At 31.8% G+C, this 21,272-nt stretch overlaps 3 protein-coding genes across 3 annotated transcripts; 2 read left to right on the forward strand and 1 right to left on the reverse strand.

Moving 5' to 3' along the window:
* Positions 1 to 238: 238 nt before the first annotated feature.
* On the forward strand, positions 239 to 5,673 carry LOC134237820 (sodium channel modifier 1-like). Its single transcript, XM_062719968.1, has 6 exons — positions 239 to 337; positions 3,386 to 3,456; positions 3,925 to 4,013; positions 4,193 to 4,293; positions 4,468 to 5,150; positions 5,343 to 5,673. The coding sequence occupies exons 1-6, from the start codon at positions 287 to 289 to the stop codon at positions 5,431 to 5,433; spliced, it is 1,086 nt and encodes a 361-aa protein (XP_062575952.1). The 5' UTR covers positions 239 to 286; the 3' UTR covers positions 5,434 to 5,673.
* A 523-nt stretch (positions 5,674 to 6,196) lies between these two features.
* Positions 6,197 to 13,773, reverse strand: LOC134237821 (uncharacterized). Its single transcript, XM_062719969.1, has 15 exons — positions 13,723 to 13,773; positions 13,329 to 13,417; positions 13,011 to 13,195; positions 12,629 to 12,682; positions 12,409 to 12,486; positions 12,177 to 12,228; positions 11,752 to 11,869; positions 11,423 to 11,557; positions 9,399 to 9,453; positions 9,021 to 9,093; positions 8,827 to 8,875; positions 8,495 to 8,586; positions 7,515 to 8,071; positions 7,167 to 7,268; positions 6,197 to 6,782 (listed from the first exon to the last, which is right to left on the reverse strand). Exons 2-15 carry the CDS (start codon positions 13,411 to 13,413, stop codon positions 6,477 to 6,479), a joined length of 1,941 nt encoding a protein of 646 aa, XP_062575953.1. The 5' UTR covers positions 13,414 to 13,417; positions 13,723 to 13,773; the 3' UTR covers positions 6,197 to 6,476.
* A 194-nt stretch (positions 13,774 to 13,967) lies between these two features.
* Positions 13,968 to 18,635, forward strand: LOC134237822 (radial spoke head 14 homolog). The gene is given in 9 exon segments (XM_062719970.1): positions 13,968 to 14,163; positions 14,294 to 14,399; positions 14,936 to 15,022; positions 15,177 to 15,311; positions 15,885 to 15,961; positions 16,552 to 16,700; positions 16,904 to 17,020; positions 17,451 to 17,616; positions 18,242 to 18,635. Coding segments are annotated over 9 exon segments (1,014 nt in total). The 5' UTR covers positions 13,968 to 14,070; the 3' UTR covers positions 18,326 to 18,635.
* Positions 18,636 to 21,272: the final 2,637 nt, after the last annotated feature.

The following is a 21,272-nucleotide window of genomic DNA, read 5'->3' on the forward strand; positions in this document are numbered from 1 at the left end:
GAAGCAAATTCAAAAGACAGTAATTACTCTATTACATTAAAAATATCATTAATAATAAGTTAATCATAGTTATTTACCAAAGCTTATTTAACAGGTGTCACCTGTCTCATTTTATGGCAGAATTTTTTTTTCTATCAGTGCTCTTTTTTATTATACATCGGGATCAGGATCTTAAAAAGTGGAAACAATATGTAAAGCACTGACAACCAACCAGACAGTGAGACACGCCAGACACACACTGAAGTAGACGTTAAATTGCAACCAAAGCTTACTACTCACTACAGAAATGTCATTTAAGAGAGATGGCGACGATACCAACCAATTAGGAGTGTTGAGAGTATGTAATATAATACAATTAATGAGTTGAAAACATTTTGTCTATACCTGATAAATTTAGCTTAAAAAAAGTAAAATATTTTATGATCAAGATTTGAAGAGGATGGGGGTGAGGGTACAGAGTAACAGAGTAGACATCCTTCCTTTTTTATGTGGGCGTCTACAAGAAATGAGCATCTACATTATTGTAAATAAATATATATTCAAATTCATCTTAATATATGAATTTATTTTTTTTTTACTTGAAGTCCATTTGTTTAAAATTAACATAAAATAAATTTCGTGTAATTTATATTAGGCTTTAAAGCAGGCACAGGTCCAGGATTTCTTTCTTAGGCCAGGAAGGCGTGAGGGGGGGGGGGGTCTACAAATGGTATATCCTGTCCAAAAACATGCAACCCAGAAATTAATGTGGATAACTGAACTTAGTCTATCACGAATTTAATTTATAAGTTATTTAAAATGTAAGGTAACTCTCAACTTTGTTGGCAGGAAAATTGAGCTGTTGAACATTTCCTTACGTTGAAGACGTTTTATTGTAAAAAGTGTCAAACTCAAAACATATGTTAAACGTATGTTTGAAATAAATATATGTTGAACATACGTTAAACATATGTTAAATGCATATTTATGAATCCTGATAATATTATATGTTCACGGTACCATCATTAGGCCTAGCACAGATACCTGCTCTGTGTTGAATTTAGAATGAGGCTTCCAACTGTGCACAATACTTGTTATGTCTAGACTCACACATTCAGGTACCCTAATAACCAAGGCCTTCTGAGTACAAGCACAACTGAAGCTGCTTGCACTCAGAAGGCCTTGGGTGCTAGGCAGTAGGCCAACATCACAAGAAGGCCTCGCGTGTAAGTCTGATGTCAGACACTTGACGTTTCATGTATGTAAGTTAGTAAGTTACGATACCAATTCAAAGTCTGGACAGTGCTTAAATTAATTTTTAAAAAGCTCAATTTTCTATTCATTTACTATCCAGGGTCTGACAAATCCCATTGCCCGACGCCCGCGCTAGTGAGATTTAGAGGCGGGCAAGTGAATTTTTAATAGGCACTTGTCCAAGGGCAAGTGACTTTAAAAAAGATCAGTCAATAAATATTTTTTAAAATGTCATAGTTTTCCACGAAATTAAAATTATTTTGTTGTAAGAGTTATCTTCCTTTGTTTGTCACACTTCGTATGTGATCCAGATTTGAAAAATCTATTTGTCAGCCCCTGCTATCTATTAAATCAAGATAAGTACTCTTTATTTACTTGGAAATTCTTGTTACTGTGAGAATGTAGTTTTTCGACAAGAAGCTATTTGCTATTTAGGGGGTTGTGGTTCTAGAGATAAATGCAGGAAAAAATAATTTGGATTGGAACAATATGCAAAATCCTAATTTTCTCTTCACCCAGGTGTTTTTGTTAGAGCTGTTAGTGCGAGTGGCGCTTGCTGGGTTCACTTTATTTATTTCCATTATATACCATCATACATGTTAACCTATTGTGATGAAAAATAGGGAGATTCAGACCTCAAAAGCGGTAGCATTGCGCGTGCGTTGTTTTACGCTTGGATTATAGATATATTTCATGCAATATACATGTATGTAGCCTTAAATGAATCCTACAATAATTTATCTTAAATGTCAACTGCAAAGAAGAAGACAGAAACACCTTAAGTTTGACATAAATTGTAAAAATTCAAATATTTTTCATGCTCATCATTTTGCTTTGATTGGCTGTTTAACTTAGCATTTTGAAGAGTGATCTTTGCTGATATAGCCTAGAGGCAATAATTCTAAATGTTCATTCAGTAGTTAAACAAAACAAATGATGACATGGTTTAAACTTGATCTAAAACAAGTCCCTATTTTTCGTTATATAAATCAGATTTCCCGCGATGATCGAAAACGAAAGTAGAGATGTGCCACATGGCTTGGTTAATCGAGTGTTTTCTATTGAATTTGTGATAAAATTGTGAGCTCCTGTGCTTTTATAGATGATGTCAAATGTTTTCATCGAATTCTTAAAAGCTGTATCTCCTTGTTCATGGCAGTGATGTTGACTAAATTTATCGTAACCAATGTAATCACTGGTAATCTTGTGCTGTTGTTGTTGTCAAATTCGTGCTTGAAATATATGTACACAGCGGTACTAAAAAAGCGTTTGTATGCTTCCGAGACAAATCACGCGATATCCAACGAGATTTTATGAGAGTGGCTTCAAAAATGGATTCCCAAGCGAACCAAAAATACTTAAGACGCAACTTTTGTAGAAAAGCGGTAGATTTCTGAATTAAATCGGTAGGCGGGAGATGGAGAGAAAAAGCGGTAGACTCCCGCCTTAATCGGTAGAGTTAACATGTATGATACCATATCTGAGAGTAGAACCATCTCAATCTGTTCTAAGGTTTAACGTTACATAATGTCAAAGAATGGTAAAAGGAGAAGTTCCATAATAATGTGTCTGATGAAAACTAATCTTTTCTTTCTTGCATGTAAGTCAATGACTACAGTGCCATTTGTGCTGATTTAATCACTTGCAGAAACATGTAAGATATTTCATTGTGAATTGATTTGGGAGGGTCTTCTGTCATATTAAAATGTAAAAGTAGTAGGAAGGGAGAAAGTCAAGCATATCATACCAAGATCATACTGATATATTTCCCTGAACTCATCAGGTGCTCTAAGCCATATCTGTCCAACTTTGAACAAACATGCTTGAAAATGACCTCTGATAACACCAGCCTCTAAAACTCCATTAAGCGTACTGTAGATCACTAAATTTTCGTGACATCTTATTTTCGCGAGATAGTCATTGACTCTTAGCGAGACATAATTTTCACGAATTGTTGTTTTTCTTCTATATAATCGTAAGGAATACTTTTAAATGCGAGAATGAAATTTTCGCTAGCTCATTGTCTATTTGATATAATACATGTAATAAGTTTGTTGCATACTGTTGAATTAATAATAAAAATTTTAGATAGAATAAGGCCAAGTTCTGACAAAAGGTACATGTATTAACATGTATAATTCATATTTGGCAGAAAAGAAGAATAAAGGAGTTGTTTGCCGAAGACATTCCAGAGGATGAGGCCTTACTAACAAGTAATGGAAGGTGAATAAACAATAGCGTTTATGTCCTACAGTAAAATAAAAATATGGTAAATTAAGCATTGATGAATCATCATGATTTAGCACTATATGAAATAGTGCAAATTTAGTGAAAATAGGAAATATGACGAGAATTTAAAGAGGCTGGGGGGTGGCAGCCATTTTCAGACTATTTTGATCTCCTTTAAAAGAAGAGCTCCATATAAGAATATACAAAAATGATCAAATTTTTAAACTAAAATATATGAATTTTTTCTTTGCCAAATGATAGTTGACAGCTTAAGATACTGTATCTAAAAAAACTAGTTAAATCTGGTGGTTAATTTGTGGTTAATTTGTTGACTCCCCAGCCTCCTTAAGTAAAGAAAGCATGCTTACATCAAGAGAGAAACATTTAGAACACTATTATAATGAAGTGACCAAATATTAAAATTAAATATATTTTTTTCAATGGTTATTTTTTAACTTTCAGGTTTGCTTGCCTTGTTTGTACCAACAGACCAGTATTTGATACTGTGATCATGCTGTCACAGCATCGCAAAGGAAAGAAACATGAGGCTTGTATGTTAGCTGAATATTTGTAAATCTGCTATAGGAACTTAATTTTTTTAACATTGTTAATACTCTGTATATTCATTACTTTTATTACAAAATTACCAGTGATTCAAAATTGGCTATTTGGTTGTAAACAAATTCAGAACTTGAAATTAAATTTTACATGCTTGGATTTTTTACTTTAGATATGGAACAGTTTCAAGCAAAGAAGGATGAGCTAGAAATGCTTATAAAGCAGAGAAAACATGAACAATACTTAAAAGATGGAACTACAAATATCCAGCAGGTTTGGATTATAGCAAATCATATGGCCTTATTTTATTAGATGTATAAGAATAGAATTGAAGAATTTAAAAATATTAACCATATTATAAGGTGTTTATATGCAAGAGTGTTTCGTAAAATTATGCACAGACTTTTACTTGCATGTTTTCAGTTAAGTTCATGTTAAATATTATAGGCAACAATAATACACAAAGGACTAGGTTGTGGACACAAGTATGACCCCAGAGTGAAGAAAAAGTTTCATTCCCAAAAAACAAGAGTAAGCTTGGGGGAATCCAGCAATGCTAGTGTGACAAACAAGTGTGAATTTCCAGCTGCTACAGATGTATCTTCCCTCCCAGGAGAAAGATTGTCAAATTCATCTCTAACTGTACCTAGTATTCTGAAGAAAGATGTTTCAACTAATGAGGTGTGCAAGAAAAAAGAGGATATCGTAGGAGATAATGAATCTGAAAAGTTCAAAAGCAACAAAAACTTCAGGGAACATTTTCTTGGCCAGAAGGGACCCTTTCTCCATGAAAAACAACTGAAGAATATTTTTTCTGCACCAAAAACAAATTACTTTAACCCTGTGCCATACAAAAGGAAAGCAACAGGAAATTTGACATGTGACACTGGCATGGTAAATTGTGCTAAACAGTTTAGAGGCAATGACACTTTAATACCAGCAGAAAGTTTAGTCCCTAATCACATTCAAAATAACTCTCAGCAACCTTCAAATACATCTACCAGTACAAACAATCTGAAAGTTTTGTCAAAATCCAAAAATAAAAAGACAGCACCACAAAGAAGTGAAGAGGATGAAAGACAACTAAAAGAAAAACAGGAGTTAGCAGACAAATACCTGTATTACAGAGGGTAGGTGTTGTTACATGCATTTCCTTATTCATATTGCTGGGCCTGTATCTTCAAATATCTTGTATTTCTGATCGTCATTTGTTCCCGACAAATTTATACCTCTTTCAAGTCTTGAAAAGTAGTTCAAAATCTTCTTAATCCTTACATAAAGTGTAAAGATAATTCTTATATTGATTGTATTTGCTTTTGTAGAGGAGGATGGAAGAAGAACTGGAAAGGGGAGTGGGTCAAAGATGAAGATGTTGAATTTGATTCTGATGAAGAACCTCCAGAGCTACCATAAACTGATATTAAATCATTATATTCTTATTCTTAGAAGTCCAAATTCTTGTAATGATGAATGAAAAGAAGATTAAATCAATTCATTTCAGTAAATTCTTTTCGTGTTTATCAATATTGTATTTGTTATCCAATAATATAAAGAGCAATGTGATGTAAAGATAATGCCAATCAAAGCATTGTTGGAAGGGAGATCATTCAGAATATGATTGTAACAAGGGGACTTGAAAATAAATGTATAGACATGAACCTGAGCTACTGTTTAGTACATTAGTACAGCTCTCCTTATTGGATCATTTGCAGTCCAAATAATCTGCAAGGAATACTGAATCAATATCATTTGGTGCTAAAATTTAAATAGTACTGTTGATGCATGTACATTCTTTGTTTCCAGTAAATTATTTATTTATGGTATTGAGGTTCCTCTAAAGGCAAAATTTTGTTCTTAGAAACTATTAACATTGCATGGTCATAGTTTTTAAATGTCCCTAGTTGAAATTTGTGGTAGTTTCAGAGTTATCTCCCATAAAACCACAGTAATGAAATGACTAAGAAGTTTTTAAAAATTGGCCAATACTAACAGTTTCTACAAACAAAAATGTGCCTTGGATGGAACCTAAGAAAGATAAAGTTTGTCACCTACTAGATTTCTGATTTAGAATTAATAAAGATGTTCTAGATATAATAAGTCTAAAAAGTTTGTACTAGATTGCTAATAGAGACATTTAATTCAACAGAACTTGTTGCAGAAATAAATAAATCAACAAAGTACACAAATTGACAACTGAATCAATGGTAAAAATTACAATTATCACAGATTTGTCCCTCACAGATATACACCTCGACATGTACATGTTCAAATTACATGTGCATTGAAATTACATGCACAAAATAAAAGGCTTGAGAAAGAAAGTCATCCCACCACATTAAAAAATTATTTTACCAGTTGCACCTGTTCTGTATATGCCATACTTCTCACCATTGATTTTTTGAGACAGGAGTGTATTGAATTGCTCCTATTTTTACTAAGAAATGTTTTTGATTGCCTTAAGGAATGAGTGAGTGCTTTTTGAACAATTCCTCTGGGGGACTAGGTGTGTCTAAGCTGGGTTTCTTTAGACAGAAATGGTACTCCTCTTGTGAGGCCCTGTGGGGGGATTTTTGCTGACTAATCCTATCCCTATTCATGGTGTGAGTCCTGTTGGGGACCTCAATATCTTGGATAAGGTTGTCAATAATGTCTCTGCTAGATAAGGAATTTGAAGTATTGATGTATGCATCCTGACTTGAAGGACGATGATGAGTTTTTACTTCATTGTTGTCAAGGATTTCCAGGATATCCAAGGATTTAATCTGAAAATATCAAATTATATTCATGTTACAGCAAAATGGGGTTATAACAATTAACAAAGTTGAATGGATGATTTTGTTTCCTTGAAAAACATTATTAGTTATTTCTGTAATGTTCAGGATGTATTTTGAAGAGGAATGAGAATCCCTTTGATATAAAACATCAATTCATTAAATTATAAGTGTGTTTGCCATAAGTCTGTTGTAAAGTATAATGTTGCTAAATTTAAGTTAATGGGTTCACATGGACAGTTTGATACAAACAATTACCGGTAGAAGCTCGAGAAGAATATTTTACTAATCAGTTATTGCAGATGTTATAACATTTTATACATATAAAAATGGGACATTTTCTAAGCTAGCTTTATATCTAAAATTGATGCATACTTTACTTGACATTCCACTCGTGTGATTTCCACTGTAGTAGTCTTGGTCATGAAACTGTGGCATAAACTCTGGGTACTGGATGGATGCTGCATATGCTGGTACCTACAAGAAGACAAACCGTATTTGTTACTAAAGAGAAAATGTTTTTGCAGTATAATTCCAACCAAACTGTATGTCTATTACATGTATCTTCTAAGAGTTGAGAATCAAAATGAATTGCAAAAGTTTAGATTTTGGGAAACATTATTAAAGTTCTTCATTATCCCTACTCCTAAAGAAACAAAGAGATGAAGTATGAAAGGCTTTAAATAAATTTAATGAAATAAAGTCAGTCCTTTGAAGACCTACTGTTTCAGTCCTGCAGCTCCCTGTGTCCCTGAGTATCTGACTGCCCTGGTAACCTGAGGACATTGAGGAGGTCTGCGATGAGGACCGGACCTCATTCTGCTCAGGAAACAGGCTCCTCCAGCTGTCCTCCTCCTTACTCCTCCTCCAATCCTGCTCCTGTAGCTTCCTGGCATGCTCATCCTGCTTCCTCAGGATGTCCAGACCATCTGCATTACACAAATCCTCCAGGAAAATTTCCTCTCTCCTTGCTGTCACTTTTATCATGTATCTGTTGGCCTCTGCCAGCATCTGGTCATGGCATTCCAGCAGAGTTTGGGCATCACTTTGAATGTCTGACAGATCATGGAAGAAATGTTCATGCTTTCTCTGTACTACGGGCAGGTTTGGTGGACTATTGGCCTTGTGTGAATTGGACCTGTGTACTTCTTTAGGGGAGGTTGGTATCTTTACATACTGCTTTGGTTGGTTCACCTCTTTTGTTTTTGGTATTGAATTTACTATGGTGGGAGACACAGTACCGGTATCTTTTGTCAGGTCTCTTTTTTCCTTATTCTCATCTTAAAAAATAAATTTCATGAATTAAACATATTTTACTGACAAAGTCAAAAGAAAAAGGCAAAGGTTCTACAACTTAATAAGCTAGACTTCTACTGGTACAGAATTTATAAAACTGCAATAATACAAGTACAGTAAAACATGCTTATAGCAAACAAGCTTGCAATGAATTGTTGCTTACAGCAAAGACGTTTTCATTTTCCCTGGCTTTCAAATATAAGGATTTAGCAAAATATAATTTATTTAAAAGGAACAAAACTCATCCATTCCTGAAACTTTTGTTATATAAGCATGTTTTACCTAACAATATAAAATTTCACATATCTTAGTCTACATCATCAGCACCATCACTGTAAGGTGAGATGCAGTTCACAAACATTTCTACAGAAATAGTTGTCAATTATTATAAATTTGATTAATATTACCTTTCTTTGGCGTCAGATATCTGTCTAACAGAGATCTCTTGATAGATGAATTTATTCGCAGGGATGGCGTAGGTGTAGATGATCTTTGTGCACTATAAAACAGCAAAAATGTGATTGAAAGTGCATAAATGTCATTTTAAACAAAAACCAAGTATCATGTTCATAAACTTGTCAAAATTGTCTTTCAATATATATTATACAATATCATATTCATGGAAAAAACTATTATCTTAATTGAATTGAATGGATTTTTTTTTATTTTGGACATTTAAAATGACTTTTGAAATGAAGAAATAACTTGATCTGACATATTTAAATACATATGTACTGACTTTCTCCTCATTATACTTCTTAGCTCGTCTGTGGTTTCTTGGACAAAATCTACATTTTTAATTAAAAAAAGATTAAGTACTTCATATCAAATACATATGATGCTATATGAGTGTCTGAAAATCTTTCGATTAAAGTTATAAAATCTATCTCAATCCAGTTCTTTTTTAAGATTAAACAAAAAAAGATATTATACCTCTTTCTGGAAAAAGTTTCTGTGGTTTGAGCTTAGATAGAACTTTATCCACAATATTCTCTATAGATGATAACTTTAAACAGAAATGAAACATATATATATATATTCAATTTTTTTTTAACTGTTTCGTTCTGCATTTGAAATACTAAGTAATAAGCCATAATTTCCAAACCTTTTTTAAGATACTGTAAAGTATATACTTGTATATTGCAAAGACGATCACAGGAAACTGTTTATTACACAATAAATTTTTCCTTGAATGGATAAAAGTTATATGATATATCTGAATGAACATTATATTTACAACTTTTATGATAGTTTTATTTTGTTGCACCTGCACAGTAAGAATTATGAAGTTTAAACGTTGAAAGATCTAACCTGTTCATGGTCCTCTCTTAATGCTGAGCCACAACTACTGGCAAGGCTCAAAATACTGCAAGAAAAACAAATAAGACACTGAAAGTTCTTAAATAAAAGAGAGAAACTACAATGTTTCTTTCCTGCATTTTCCAATTTTATAAAATGCCACTTTCGATAGCTCACATGAGATGAAAACTCAAGTGAACTTTTCTGATCACCCATTGTCTGTCATTGTCATCCGTCCATCTGTCCGTCTATAAACTTTTCACATTTTCAACTTCTTCTCAAGAACCATTGGGCAAACTTTAATCAAACTTTGTATAAAGCATCTTTGGGTAAAGGGAGTTTACATGAAGGGCAAAGTCCCCTTACAAGAACAGATAATCGAGAAAAGACAAAAACAGAGTGGGGTCATTCAAAAATCTTCTTCTCAAGAACCACTGGGCCAGAAAAGCTGAAACTTATGTGAAAGCATGCTGGGGTAATGTAAATTCTAAATTGTCCAGTCATGAACCCTGGGTGTAGACTGGGGTCACAACAGATATAACTAGTGCTAATTGTAACGGGAACCGTTACAGATGTTCCCCAAACGCTTCCCAAATCCCTTCTTGTGCCATATTCCCTGTAAGTTTCAAAAGAAGGCAAAATTATTTTTAAGACGTAAACAACGTTTTCCCAAAAGTAAACTAAGTATTTCAAATTTAAGCAATGCAGGCGTGTGCATGTGATTGCATGAGCGTAATGACGATATCATCCTGTCTACAGTATTTTACTCATATGCACGTGCAGGCACGTACATGATGACTATACCTTCTTGTAGGAGTCCATTATGTCTGTCTATGTTCTTAATCCCATCCTGTTTGGTTGAAAAACAAGGGAGTTATAGCCATTTAAAGTTTAAGCCAATCAGATTGCAGCGCACGTGCATGCGCATGTTTCCATGACAATTATTATAAATCATATTGTAGGACATCTTAAAGTATGCATATGTTTTAAATTTCAAAGCATTTTGTAAAAAAACAGAAAAGATATTGAGATTTTTGTTTCAGCCAATCAGAGCAAAGCGCACGTGCACGCACGTGCATGCATGTGAATGGTGACCATACCAACTTGTAGGAGTCCTTTATGTCTATCTATGTTCTAAATCCCATGCTGTTTGGTTGAAATTCAAGGGAGTTATAGTCATTTAGAGTTTCAGCCAATCAGATTGCAGCGCACGTGCATGCGCGTGATTTCATGAAAAATTTTATATATCATATTGTAGTACATCCTAATACATGTCTATGTTTTAAGTTTCAAAGCATTTCATCATACAACAAAAAAGACATTAAGATTTTTTTCAGCCAATCAGAGCAAAGCGCACGTGCATGCGCGTGAGTTCATGCAAATTTGACCATGTCATCTGATGTTTTATATATCTTTATATAATGAGTTTCAAAACATTTTATCAAAAAATATAAAAGTTACAACCATATTAAATATAAAGTTTATCATTGCACGCGCCCGCACGTGCATGCGCGCAGAATGACCTTCGTTCGGCACATCTACACAACATGCCTACTAACCCTAAAAAGGTTTTAACTTAGTTTGGTGAACAGTTTCTGAGAACACTTCAGAACAAAAAAGTACCAGAGAAGAAATAAGAAGAAAAAAGAATATATAATAATAATAATAATAAGAAACAGAGTAAAAACAATATGTGTGTTTTGAGGGAAAACAAAAGCATGGCCAAAGTTACTCAAGTGAGCGATGTGGCCCAGGTTCTCTTGTTCATACATATACTTATCTGTGTATTTTTTAAAAGGGGTGGGGGGGGGGTATAAACAGTATTATGAACAGGACTCAAAATCTGATATTCTCAGTTATTGTGTAACAGAGTTAGTAATGAATAAAACACAGTATTTTGTAAAAAAAAAAAAAATCCAAAAAGTTAGTTAAATCCTTCAATTAACAATTGAAAAGTGACAGATATTGTGTTTTAGCTTTAAACTAATAATGAATATAAAACAGTTCATTCTGCACAATACTTAAAGTACATGTACCTGTGAGGAGCAGACGTTCTGTGAATGGAGGCGGGGGTAGTGGTGTGAGTACTTGAGCAGCTCCTGTATCCTGTCTCAGGTCTACTCAAGTCTGCTGAATTCACAGTCAACTTTTCCTTTTCATTTGTTTTATGGCTTTTTTAAATAAAACCATCATTTCAATATTTTAGAATTTATTAATTTGATTAAATTAATATATAACGTTTTCATACAATTAATTTTATGCACTACCTGCAGATCAAATATATTACAAAGGTGAATAATCTAACTCTTATCTTCACGAACTAAAGTGGTAAAAAGGATGTTTAAATTAATCAGGAACATCTAACCATGATATTTTAGGGTTATGTCTTTCTAGGTCACTGTATCTGTCTGTCGAACTATTATGGAGAAATTCCTCTAAATCTTCTTCTGCAGTTCTTCGTTTTCCATTCAAAATATAAAATTCTGTCAAAATTCACAAGACAATTCTTGCATTATAACATTCAGCTAAAGCAATTCTAAGAAAAAAAAATGAAATGGAAAAGTCAACATGTATCTTGAACATGTAGAAAAATGAATAATATACACAAACAGTTGAACCTGGCTATCCCAAACTCAACAAGACCAAGTTTAAACTTTTTTGAGATATCTGAGAATTCAACTCAAAGAAAAAGAAGTTGGGATTGCAGGCTCACTTTAATTTGGTAGTTGTCAAAGCTATTGGTGTTTGAGATAATTGAGTTCAATAGTAGATAGTTACAGTGTGTCTAACCTCTTGAAACTGTTTCTGACTTTTTGCCTTGATTAAATAATCCAAGTCGTCTCTGAAAAAACATAATTTGTAAAACTATTTCACATATAAGCAAGTACATACAAGAAGGCATTGTATTCAGATGCTACTTGTTTCACTAATTCAAATAATTTTATTGAAAACACATTGTAAATAATAATTCAGATGATTAAAAATAGAAGACTTGGTATACATGCAGATATACAGTACTCACTGTCATTCGCTTTCTGGCAATTCTTGAGATGGCATTTTTGGCATGCAATTCATCTTGTTCCCGTGCTGATCTCAAAGCCTTCAACAGAAAGCCTGTATAGCTTCAAATGTACACGTGTATCTTGAAGAACAATTTTTTAAATTTGAAATAAGTGTTAAAAATGACTTGACTCTCCAGACACTGAATAATATCCTAGGTACTAGTACTTGCAAGCACTTACATGTCTAAGATTTGAATCAGAGTGTGCTTGGACTTGATCAATTTTTTCTTCTGACTGAAACAATGTACATAAACACAAATAAATTATATATAAATTAACTTTTAAAATATAAATTTAATTAGATTTCCACTAGAGGCTGATTGAGAGTAAAATTCCTTCAGATCATTTTTCTTTATTAATCATTATATCTCCTAAACATCTTTAATTTTGTGATAAGGGTAAATAGAAAAACTTGTTTTGGTATTCACAGGCAAACAGACAATTATACTGCATGCATTTGAAACCATTTTTAAAATCATTGACTTTAAATGCATGAACTATAGTTGCATTTACTATCATATTCAAACTATCAGTATCATAAGTGTTTGAAAGAAATAAGCACCTTGTGTCTTTTCCTATCTTCTTTCGATTTGTTAATTTTTCTTTTCCTCCCCCTTGATTTTCTTTCTGCTGGACTCATGATGTCCTCTACGGCATTTCTGTCAACTGTTGCTTCTGTCTTTCCTTTGCTCCCAGCTACAAGAAATGCACCATTTCCTCCAGGAGACTTTGACCTAGCCCTAAATACTATCAGAAAGTAGTGACTTTATTAATTGTTATTTCTCTCTTTTTTTAAATAAACTTTTGAACTGTTGGTACACAAATTTATGTAGATTTATGAATATATGATTTTATTGGCACTGTAATGAGCATTTGTTACCCTCCAAAACTGATTCTTTTATTTTTTTCTTTTCTTTATCTGCAGCTTTTCTTAAGTATTCCTCAAACCCCCTGTGTCTTCCCATCAGGCTGCAAAATGCTTGAATTTAAATGAAATTTACAAATAAATTAATGTTACAAGTTAAGTACCGCAGAAATAAACTGCATTTAATTATAAAAGCTATCCACATGTCACACGCAAATTTAAGCACATGACGTATTCTTCGTTGTGAGTAAAGTGTCCAAAGTTGTTCCCCTTTATGCAGCAATTCAATACGGTGTATTCAACTAAGAAAATTTGATTTTCCTAAGTTCAACCAATTTCCACTCAATGTTCTAAGAGTAAATATTTGTATGAATAGCAAAATGAATATATATACGATGAAAATGCACACCTTTTTATCCGTTATTTTTTATGTCATTGACTGAGACTTGAAAAGGCCGCCATGACAGACTACAAATAAATGTGCGAAACCTGGAGTTAAGAGGCCAGTATTTATCTTTTTTATTTAGAACTTTTGCTTCATTCTTCGATATTTTATTTCTTCCTTTAAATTAAATTACATATTCTGGAGAGAATTAAATTACATGCAATTCCAGCCATAACTGAATAAATAAATACGAAAACAAGAACGTAGCTTTACTTGATCGCTATCACCACTGGTAACGAGAGTAAATTCATGTCGACAGATTTCGTGTTTATTAGCAGCATAAAGTGATTGTTTACGATTAAACGTGACAAAATGGCACAGACAGTAATTTCTGCGTTATATCCCCCTCATATCGATCCAACACGGACACCTTTGGCCTATGGAGACAGAGCTCTTCCAAGACTGGTAGGATTAAAAAAAAAATATTTGTTGCCATTTAGAGGAAATGCGGGACAGAAATAATTATTGAATTTATGTGTTGTTTAGTGTCATAATGCAGCAGATACGTATATGGTAGTTTGATTTTTTTTAATAGAATAGAGAATTGAAAGACCCCACTCTTTTGATTCGCCAAAGAGCTGTGATGTCATTATGTGACCATTTACATGACCCGGAACACATTGCAGAGGCTTTAAGAGTTGGTATGTAATACAAGTGTTTGTATAATATTCCTTTTTACATTAAAAATATTCGAATATTTGTTAAGCTTAATAAATTGATTTTTTTTACTGAATTGTACAAGTAACAAAAATAAGATTTAATTGCTGACAGGATTATGAAAACCTATAAAGTATATAACCCATAAACAAGAAAAATTATGGATTGACTAATAACTTTTATGTTGCATTAAAAAGATAAGTCACACAAAGTGCTTATGTTATTAAAGTCATGGTTAAACAACTACATTTACCGGTTAAATTGACAACAATTGACAACAAACAGACAGGATTTGGTGGCATAAAAATGTAAAATAAACTTTTGATGCTGAAAAATGTTACATTTCATTTGTTATAATTACCATCCAATCTATTCCATCCATAACTGAACTGCTCATGGTGTAAATGGATTTCAATTCTTGTTCAATCCTCTAAGACTGAAATGATTATTTTAACTTAATCTAGATACATGTGTTTATAATTGTGATTCTCTTATCAAGCATTGTTATTATTTTTTTCAGGAATAGCAGAAAGCTTGAAAACTCTACTCACTGATTCTGATTTAACAGTCAGACAAAAAGCCACTGAATGTTTATATGTAATTGGAGGTAAGTTTTAACCTTGATTGTGTCCTTATTATTTTGGGGTGCTATAATTATTGATAGATAAATATAAAGAATCTTCCTTTTAACTGTTTTAATACCTTCATTTACACAAATGCATGATTAATGTTTATTTTACCCAATTACACTCTTTTGAAAGGTCATGCAATAGGTAGAGATGCCTTTTTGGAAAATGCTATCATACCACCAGTGGCAAAATTGTTTGATGATAAAGAAGACATTGCCAGGAAGAATGCACACCAAGCAATAGAAATGATTTCTGAAACACCCCCAGGTAGAAAAATTCACACTATTATAATCCTTTTCTTCCAGTTGGGTATTAAACCAGTTATAGTTTATTTTCATACTGTTGGTGACTACATGATCAGCTTTTTCCTCAGGAGTTGATTCTTTGTAAATGTCTAAAACATTGTTTGTGAATCTTTAACTTCCAAACATCCACAAATATAATATTGGTAATGTAAAGCAAGTCCTTTAAGTGTAGAACAATATGTGTTTGAATTACTTAAACATAAAGTTTATGCAAGCATTCAGATTTATGAAAATAGATCGATTTCAACCAAATGAAGAATATTTCTGGAAAAATTCTTAGAAAATACATAATATTTGACAGTTTAATGACAAAATGGTAACATGTATCTCAAATTAGCCAGATTCATAGTTTCTGTAAAATTTCAATTGATCTTTTTGCTTTTAAAAATTTGATTAATAGAAATGGTTTTATGCGAAGAAGAACTGTATTGTTAATTTCATGTTGAATGTTTAAATATAAAATTAACATGTAGAAATTAAGGTTTACATTTTCATTGCATTTAATTAATAAATTTTTTCTTTGTATTTTTTTCAGGTGCTGAAGGAATTGTAGAAGCCAGTTTAGTTCCTATTCTTGTGAAAAAATTGTCATCAGAAAAAGATGAAATCAAGGTCAGGGATAAACATATGACAATGTCTATAAAAAAAAATGATATACTTTTATTTGTGTCATCTTTTATTCGCGATTCGTCAGTTTGAAATTTTTTGCGACTGAGTAACCATTCTCTACTAATACAGAGCAAAATAAATGCTTCATGGCAATTAATATTCACGAGTTAAAGTTGGTCATGAAACTCGCGGATATTTCTCGCACGTGAATAAAAGTTGGTTTATAGTAATTTATTTACCAGTATTTTGTAACTGTAATCCAACTATTTTTTGGTACATTAGTATCATTTGCATTCATTAGTTTTAATTTCATCCAAGACCAAAACAAATCACAAATGAAACCATATTCCATGTTTATCAAAAATATATTGAATGAATTTATTTACAGTAAAAAGTATTTATAAGTAAAAGAAGGGAGTTAAACTAGACAATATATTATACACTGTAATAATAGCCGGTTTACAATTTTTTATGCAAATAATTTTGAAAAAAAAAATTCTGATGTACATGCTTAAAAATGTTAAGTTGACATATTGGACTTAATTGTAATTGTAATTTTACTGAATATCAATGTTATTTTTTTTATCTTGCAGATTTTGATTTTAGACACTCTGCATTACTGTATGAGAGTGAATACTCAACAAGCCCTGGGGGCCGGAGCAATGGAAACATATACAAAGCTCCTAGACCACGCTTCTGATGTGATCAGAGCTAAAGCTGCCAGAGATATCATGGATCTGAGGTAAATCTCAGATGACTATTCAGTCTGTTTGTTATAAAAATTGTCACAGACATAGAAAGAATTACAAAAAATAAAATTGAAAGAAGAATTTGAAATTTTTTTCATGTATCTAACTCAAAACTGTTTTTTTAAAATTACATGAATAAGGTAAAGAAAACTATTAAAATTTGATTTTTTAATTATTTATGTGTTTTGAATTACAGTGTACCTCTGGATGGTAAGAACAAAGCTGTAGAAGTGAAATCTGTTCCATCCTTGGTCAGACTTCTGAAGGACAAAGAGCCAGATGTACGAGCCAATGCAGCAGGTGCTCTCATGATGTAAGACACCATTGTTCATGTAAAAAATTGTTTTAAATTGCTTCTATATATTAATTTGTCAAAAAATATCATAAAGATTCTATAATTAAGTGTCAAACAAGTGTTTCCTACTTGTAGCATTTCTATTGTTATTGTAAATCCTACTAGTCTTTGCAAAATCCTTATAATATATAAAAAGAAAAATGTTTGAAGAATTCATGCATGATTTGGTAGAGAGAAAATTAAATCATAAACATGTTATTTTTCCATTTGTTTGTAGTTAAGTGTGTATTGCAAAGCTATGCTATAATTGTTTGTATTTTACTCATAAAATACGTTTTGTTTTGAAAATCATAAATATTAAAGAAACATTTTATATGATTGAGCAGAGGGTTTATGAACCTTAAGAGGAGGTAACTCAGTGAGTATACCATATGATTGATTTCCACAGGATTACAATAACAACAAAGGGTAAATACACAGCAATCAATGAAGGAAAAGCCATCCAGCCTCTGGTAGACTTAGTGGATGATCCAGTCAGTGAAGTCAGGCTAAATGCCATCAAGGTAAATTTAGTGGATAATCCAGTCAGTAAGATTTAGGGGATGATTCAGTCAGTAAGACTTAGTGGATGATCCATTCAGTAAGACTTTATGGATGATCCAGTCAGTAAGATTTAGTGGATGATGCATTCAGTAAGACTTTATGGATGATCCAGTGAGTAAGATTTTATGAAAGGTGTAAAAATAAAACAAATAAAAATTTTAAAAAATCCTTAAGATTTAGTGGATGATCACATTCAAAATGATGATCCAGTCAGTAAATTTATGGATAAATTTCCACTCATGAACCTAAATGCCATCAAGGTAAAAATTAGTTATGATCCTTGCAAAAGAAGACAAATAATTTCTAGTTAAAGTGATTTTAATAGTGTGATAATTCCATTTGTATTTCCAAAGTAATCATAGGAAAATGCTATATTTTAGTAAGAGCAATCATTTAATTTTAATGGGTAAATTGTTTGTCTGAATATAGTAACCTAACTATAAGGAAATGCTTAAAAATCACAATTAGAAAAGGTAAGGAGTGATGTATACACCTTGAATCTTTTTTTTCTTGGGAGTGAACACAAGGGTTTTCCACACATAAAATATTGGAAGAGATAAGGTTATTTTATAGTTTAATTTCATCAGACTGGTTTATTTTGGTGATTTCAATTTCTTTATTTTTTCCCCATTTCAGATTAAGGCCCATGAAACAGACTCCATTCCCGCTGTTGTTAAAGCAGCCACTATTGCTGTCCGAGTAATCACATGGAAACCTTGAGTGACAATTTTGACAATTACAAGTGATGTATGGATGTGTCTGTCGTGTGAAAGAGGATTGAATGTACCGAGTATGAATTGTTCATTTAAAACTGTGATATGTAAATAGCTATTTCATCATATGTGTGCAATCATGAATGTGTGAAATTTATACTTCTATGATAAGTGTATCATTATATTTGAGAAAATTAATATTATATAAATGTATGTTCATTTGTTCAGTATCTACAGAAAAGAATTTTTAAAATAATGTTCTAAAAGAAGAATTTTCACTCATGAATGAATATTTTTACTCAAAGAAATTTTTATAATTTAAGTTTTTATATTAAATCCTGGTTTATATTTAATGTTCATATCAAATACACTATCTATATATGATAAATTTATTTGTCTTTTGTATCTCCAAGCATTCAACATTCTCTTTACAATTACACATAGTTGTCTCTCTTGTTTATACACAATGCATTGCAAATAAAGTATAAAAGTAAAAGTATATGAAATTTTAAATCAAATGGCAGTTATAAATTCATAGGTCTATCCTTGCCACAGAAATTAATTATTTCAAAGTAAATACAATGCATTGCAAATAATTCCAAGGGAACTGTAGAGACATCACAGGCTGATTGGTTGGTTGGTTTCAGTAAAATATTGACTTGACTGAGATAACATACTAAATGAAGTGCAAAACTGATAATTTGACACATCAACGTTCACGTAAGCTGTGTTTTTTTCATCACATATGCTTTTATGGTTAAGTGCAAAATATTGACATATATATTTTGTGTGTGATGGACTTGCACCAGTGCAGTAAAAACTTTTGATGTTGCACCCGCAGAAAGACCTTGAACAAAAAATTGCCATTTAGCCTTAATAATGATAACAGTGAATTATAGATTTTTTTTTTTAAGCCTTGAAAGGAATTCAAGTGTGTAATTTGAAAATTTCAAATGTCATTCAGTGCTTTATACTGCAGTAAGAAATTGCACAGTGCTTCATTAATCTCAAGATATTGTTGAAATATACTGTGACTAATTCAAAAATCTTTTTCATTTACCTACATATGACATTCTAGTGTGGAAAGCACAACAGAAAATTACATATATTTACTATCTTCTGCCCTTAATATGATTTTTTTCTCTCCAATATTTAATGGAATTTTTGTTATATCGGTCAACTATAGCTAAATAAAGCCTACTCTGGATATATTGAAATTCAAGGGACCATGCAAATTATTTCATAATATCCGTAATTCAATATAAGCGAAATTTTTTAAAGTTCAATCGCGGTCTAAAATAAAAAGAACCTGAGCGATTTCAATATAAGTGGAGTAAGCTGTGTGTGTGTGTGTATATATATATATACATATATATATGTGTGTGTGTAACTCAAGTTCATAATAATATGGAAAGAGAGAAAATTTCACCACACATTTTATTCTAGAACTTGCAGAATTTAAGTATGTTTATTTACTAAGATTCTGAAGTTTTATTGCAAATATACAAGTGTGAATATATATATACCTATATAATTCAAATAATGTAAAAAATTACACCATTGTGATTAAATAAACAAATATAACTATTCCACATATCTGAAAAAACACAAATTCTTAGAATAATAAATATTACTGTACACATGGAAAAAGTTGTCTCATTCAATATTTCCACACCTTTTCAACATATTTGGGTAATTCAACAAAGTTATCTCCCTTCAACACATCAGAGTTTTCTCTCTTTTAACACAACTGTTGTGTAATTGACTTACAACCGAACTAAGTGTGGTGGATATAAAATGAGGTGAAAATTACCCTGCATACAGTAATGCTCATACAAAGGAGAAGATCCTAATTTGATATTTGTAAATATATGCAACAAATATCAATAAATAAAGAGCTATTGGTTAGTATAAATTAATGCAAAAAAGATTAGATCCTAATCTTAGTGATATACACTCCACGAATCTCAACAAGCAAAAATAAATACTAATAGTTTGAGCACAGGTAAACAAGATCTCACTGGTTTTTATGCATCACTTGCTAGCTAAAAAAATCCCACTGAAAAGGCAATCTGTAGGTCATATTTTAGCTGCCATTCATTATATACATGCTTTTCTTAAAACCTTAATAGGACTCTGAGTTGAAGCTCTTATCCTGGTCCTGGAAACAGTTTCAATAAAGAAGAGATACATTTTTTAATTAAATTCTTATGGGATAAAATTAGGAAAATAAATTTACAAAAAATAATTATACATGCTCTTTGGAAAATTTCATATTAATGATGTACATACAAATATAATTGCCACAGATTATGTTCCATTGCTAATTGTACTACAAATAAATACAGTAATGTAAGCATGCAAAAACAACCCCCACTATATCAAACAAATCAAACCTAATAAATACTACACTATATAAATATTAGGAGAAGACTCCCTAAGTTTTTGAACTTGTGTCTAATCCTATTGACTCTTTGTCAATAAAATATGTTCAATTCAAATAAATATTCATGAATATAACATATAATACATTCATATAGTTTTGACGCATACCACAAAAATGTACCTGCATAATATATGATAAAGATAGAACAGCACTATTAAAGCCCTAGCAATGTTTTTCTTGTCTTATTTCATGTACTGTTGTTTTTATCAGTCATTTTTCGGGGGTAAAATTAATCCCACCGTGAATGCTGTCAAAAAGTGCCGTTTTCACGGAAAAAAAAAATGTTCGTGCAAAGTGTTGGATTAAGCTGTATGTACTCAAATTTGATAGATTAAAGATGTTTAAAGAGATTGTATTGCGAAAAAGTGTATGTTTATTGTAAAAATCGAGACTTTTTCAGTAGCGTATTCTGTGCCTTGACCTCAATGTTTAATGATACAACTAGATTTTTTATGCATAATTTAATAAAACGGATGAATAAACAAACAATGTTTTGTTTAAAGTTAAA

Source organism: Saccostrea cucullata, unplaced genomic scaffold (genome assembly GCF_032062105.1).
Source record: "Saccostrea cucullata isolate Sc308-1 unplaced genomic scaffold, CSIRO_AGI_Scuc_v1 ctg454, whole genome shotgun sequence".
NCBI classification, from domain to species: domain Eukaryota; kingdom Metazoa; phylum Mollusca; class Bivalvia; order Ostreida; family Ostreidae; genus Saccostrea; species Saccostrea cuccullata.

Bases quoted from the DNA above. Each gene is read 5' to 3' on its own strand.
- LOC134237820 (XM_062719968.1), top strand. From the start codon at position 287: ATGTCATTTAAGAGAGATGGCGACGATACCAACCAATTAGGAGTGTTG. The intron at 338-3,385 runs GTATGTAATATA...CATATTTGGCAG, and splicing joins ACCAATTAGGAGTGTTGAGA to AAAAGAAGAATAAAGGAGTT. The intron at 4,294-4,467 runs GTTTGGATTATA...TAAATATTATAG, and splicing joins GAACTACAAATATCCAGCAG to GCAACAATAATACACAAAGG.
- LOC134237821 (XM_062719969.1), bottom strand. From the start codon at position 13,413: ATGGGAAGACACAGGGGGTTTGAGGAATACTTAAGAAAAGCTGCAGAT. The intron at 13,196-13,328 runs GTAACAAATGCT...ACTTTCTGATAG, and splicing joins AAAAGAATCAGTTTTGGAGG to TATTTAGGGCTAGGTCAAAG. The intron at 12,683-13,010 runs GTGCTTATTTCT...ACATTGTTTCAG, and splicing joins AAGATAGGAAAAGACACAAG to TCAGAAGAAAAAATTGATCA.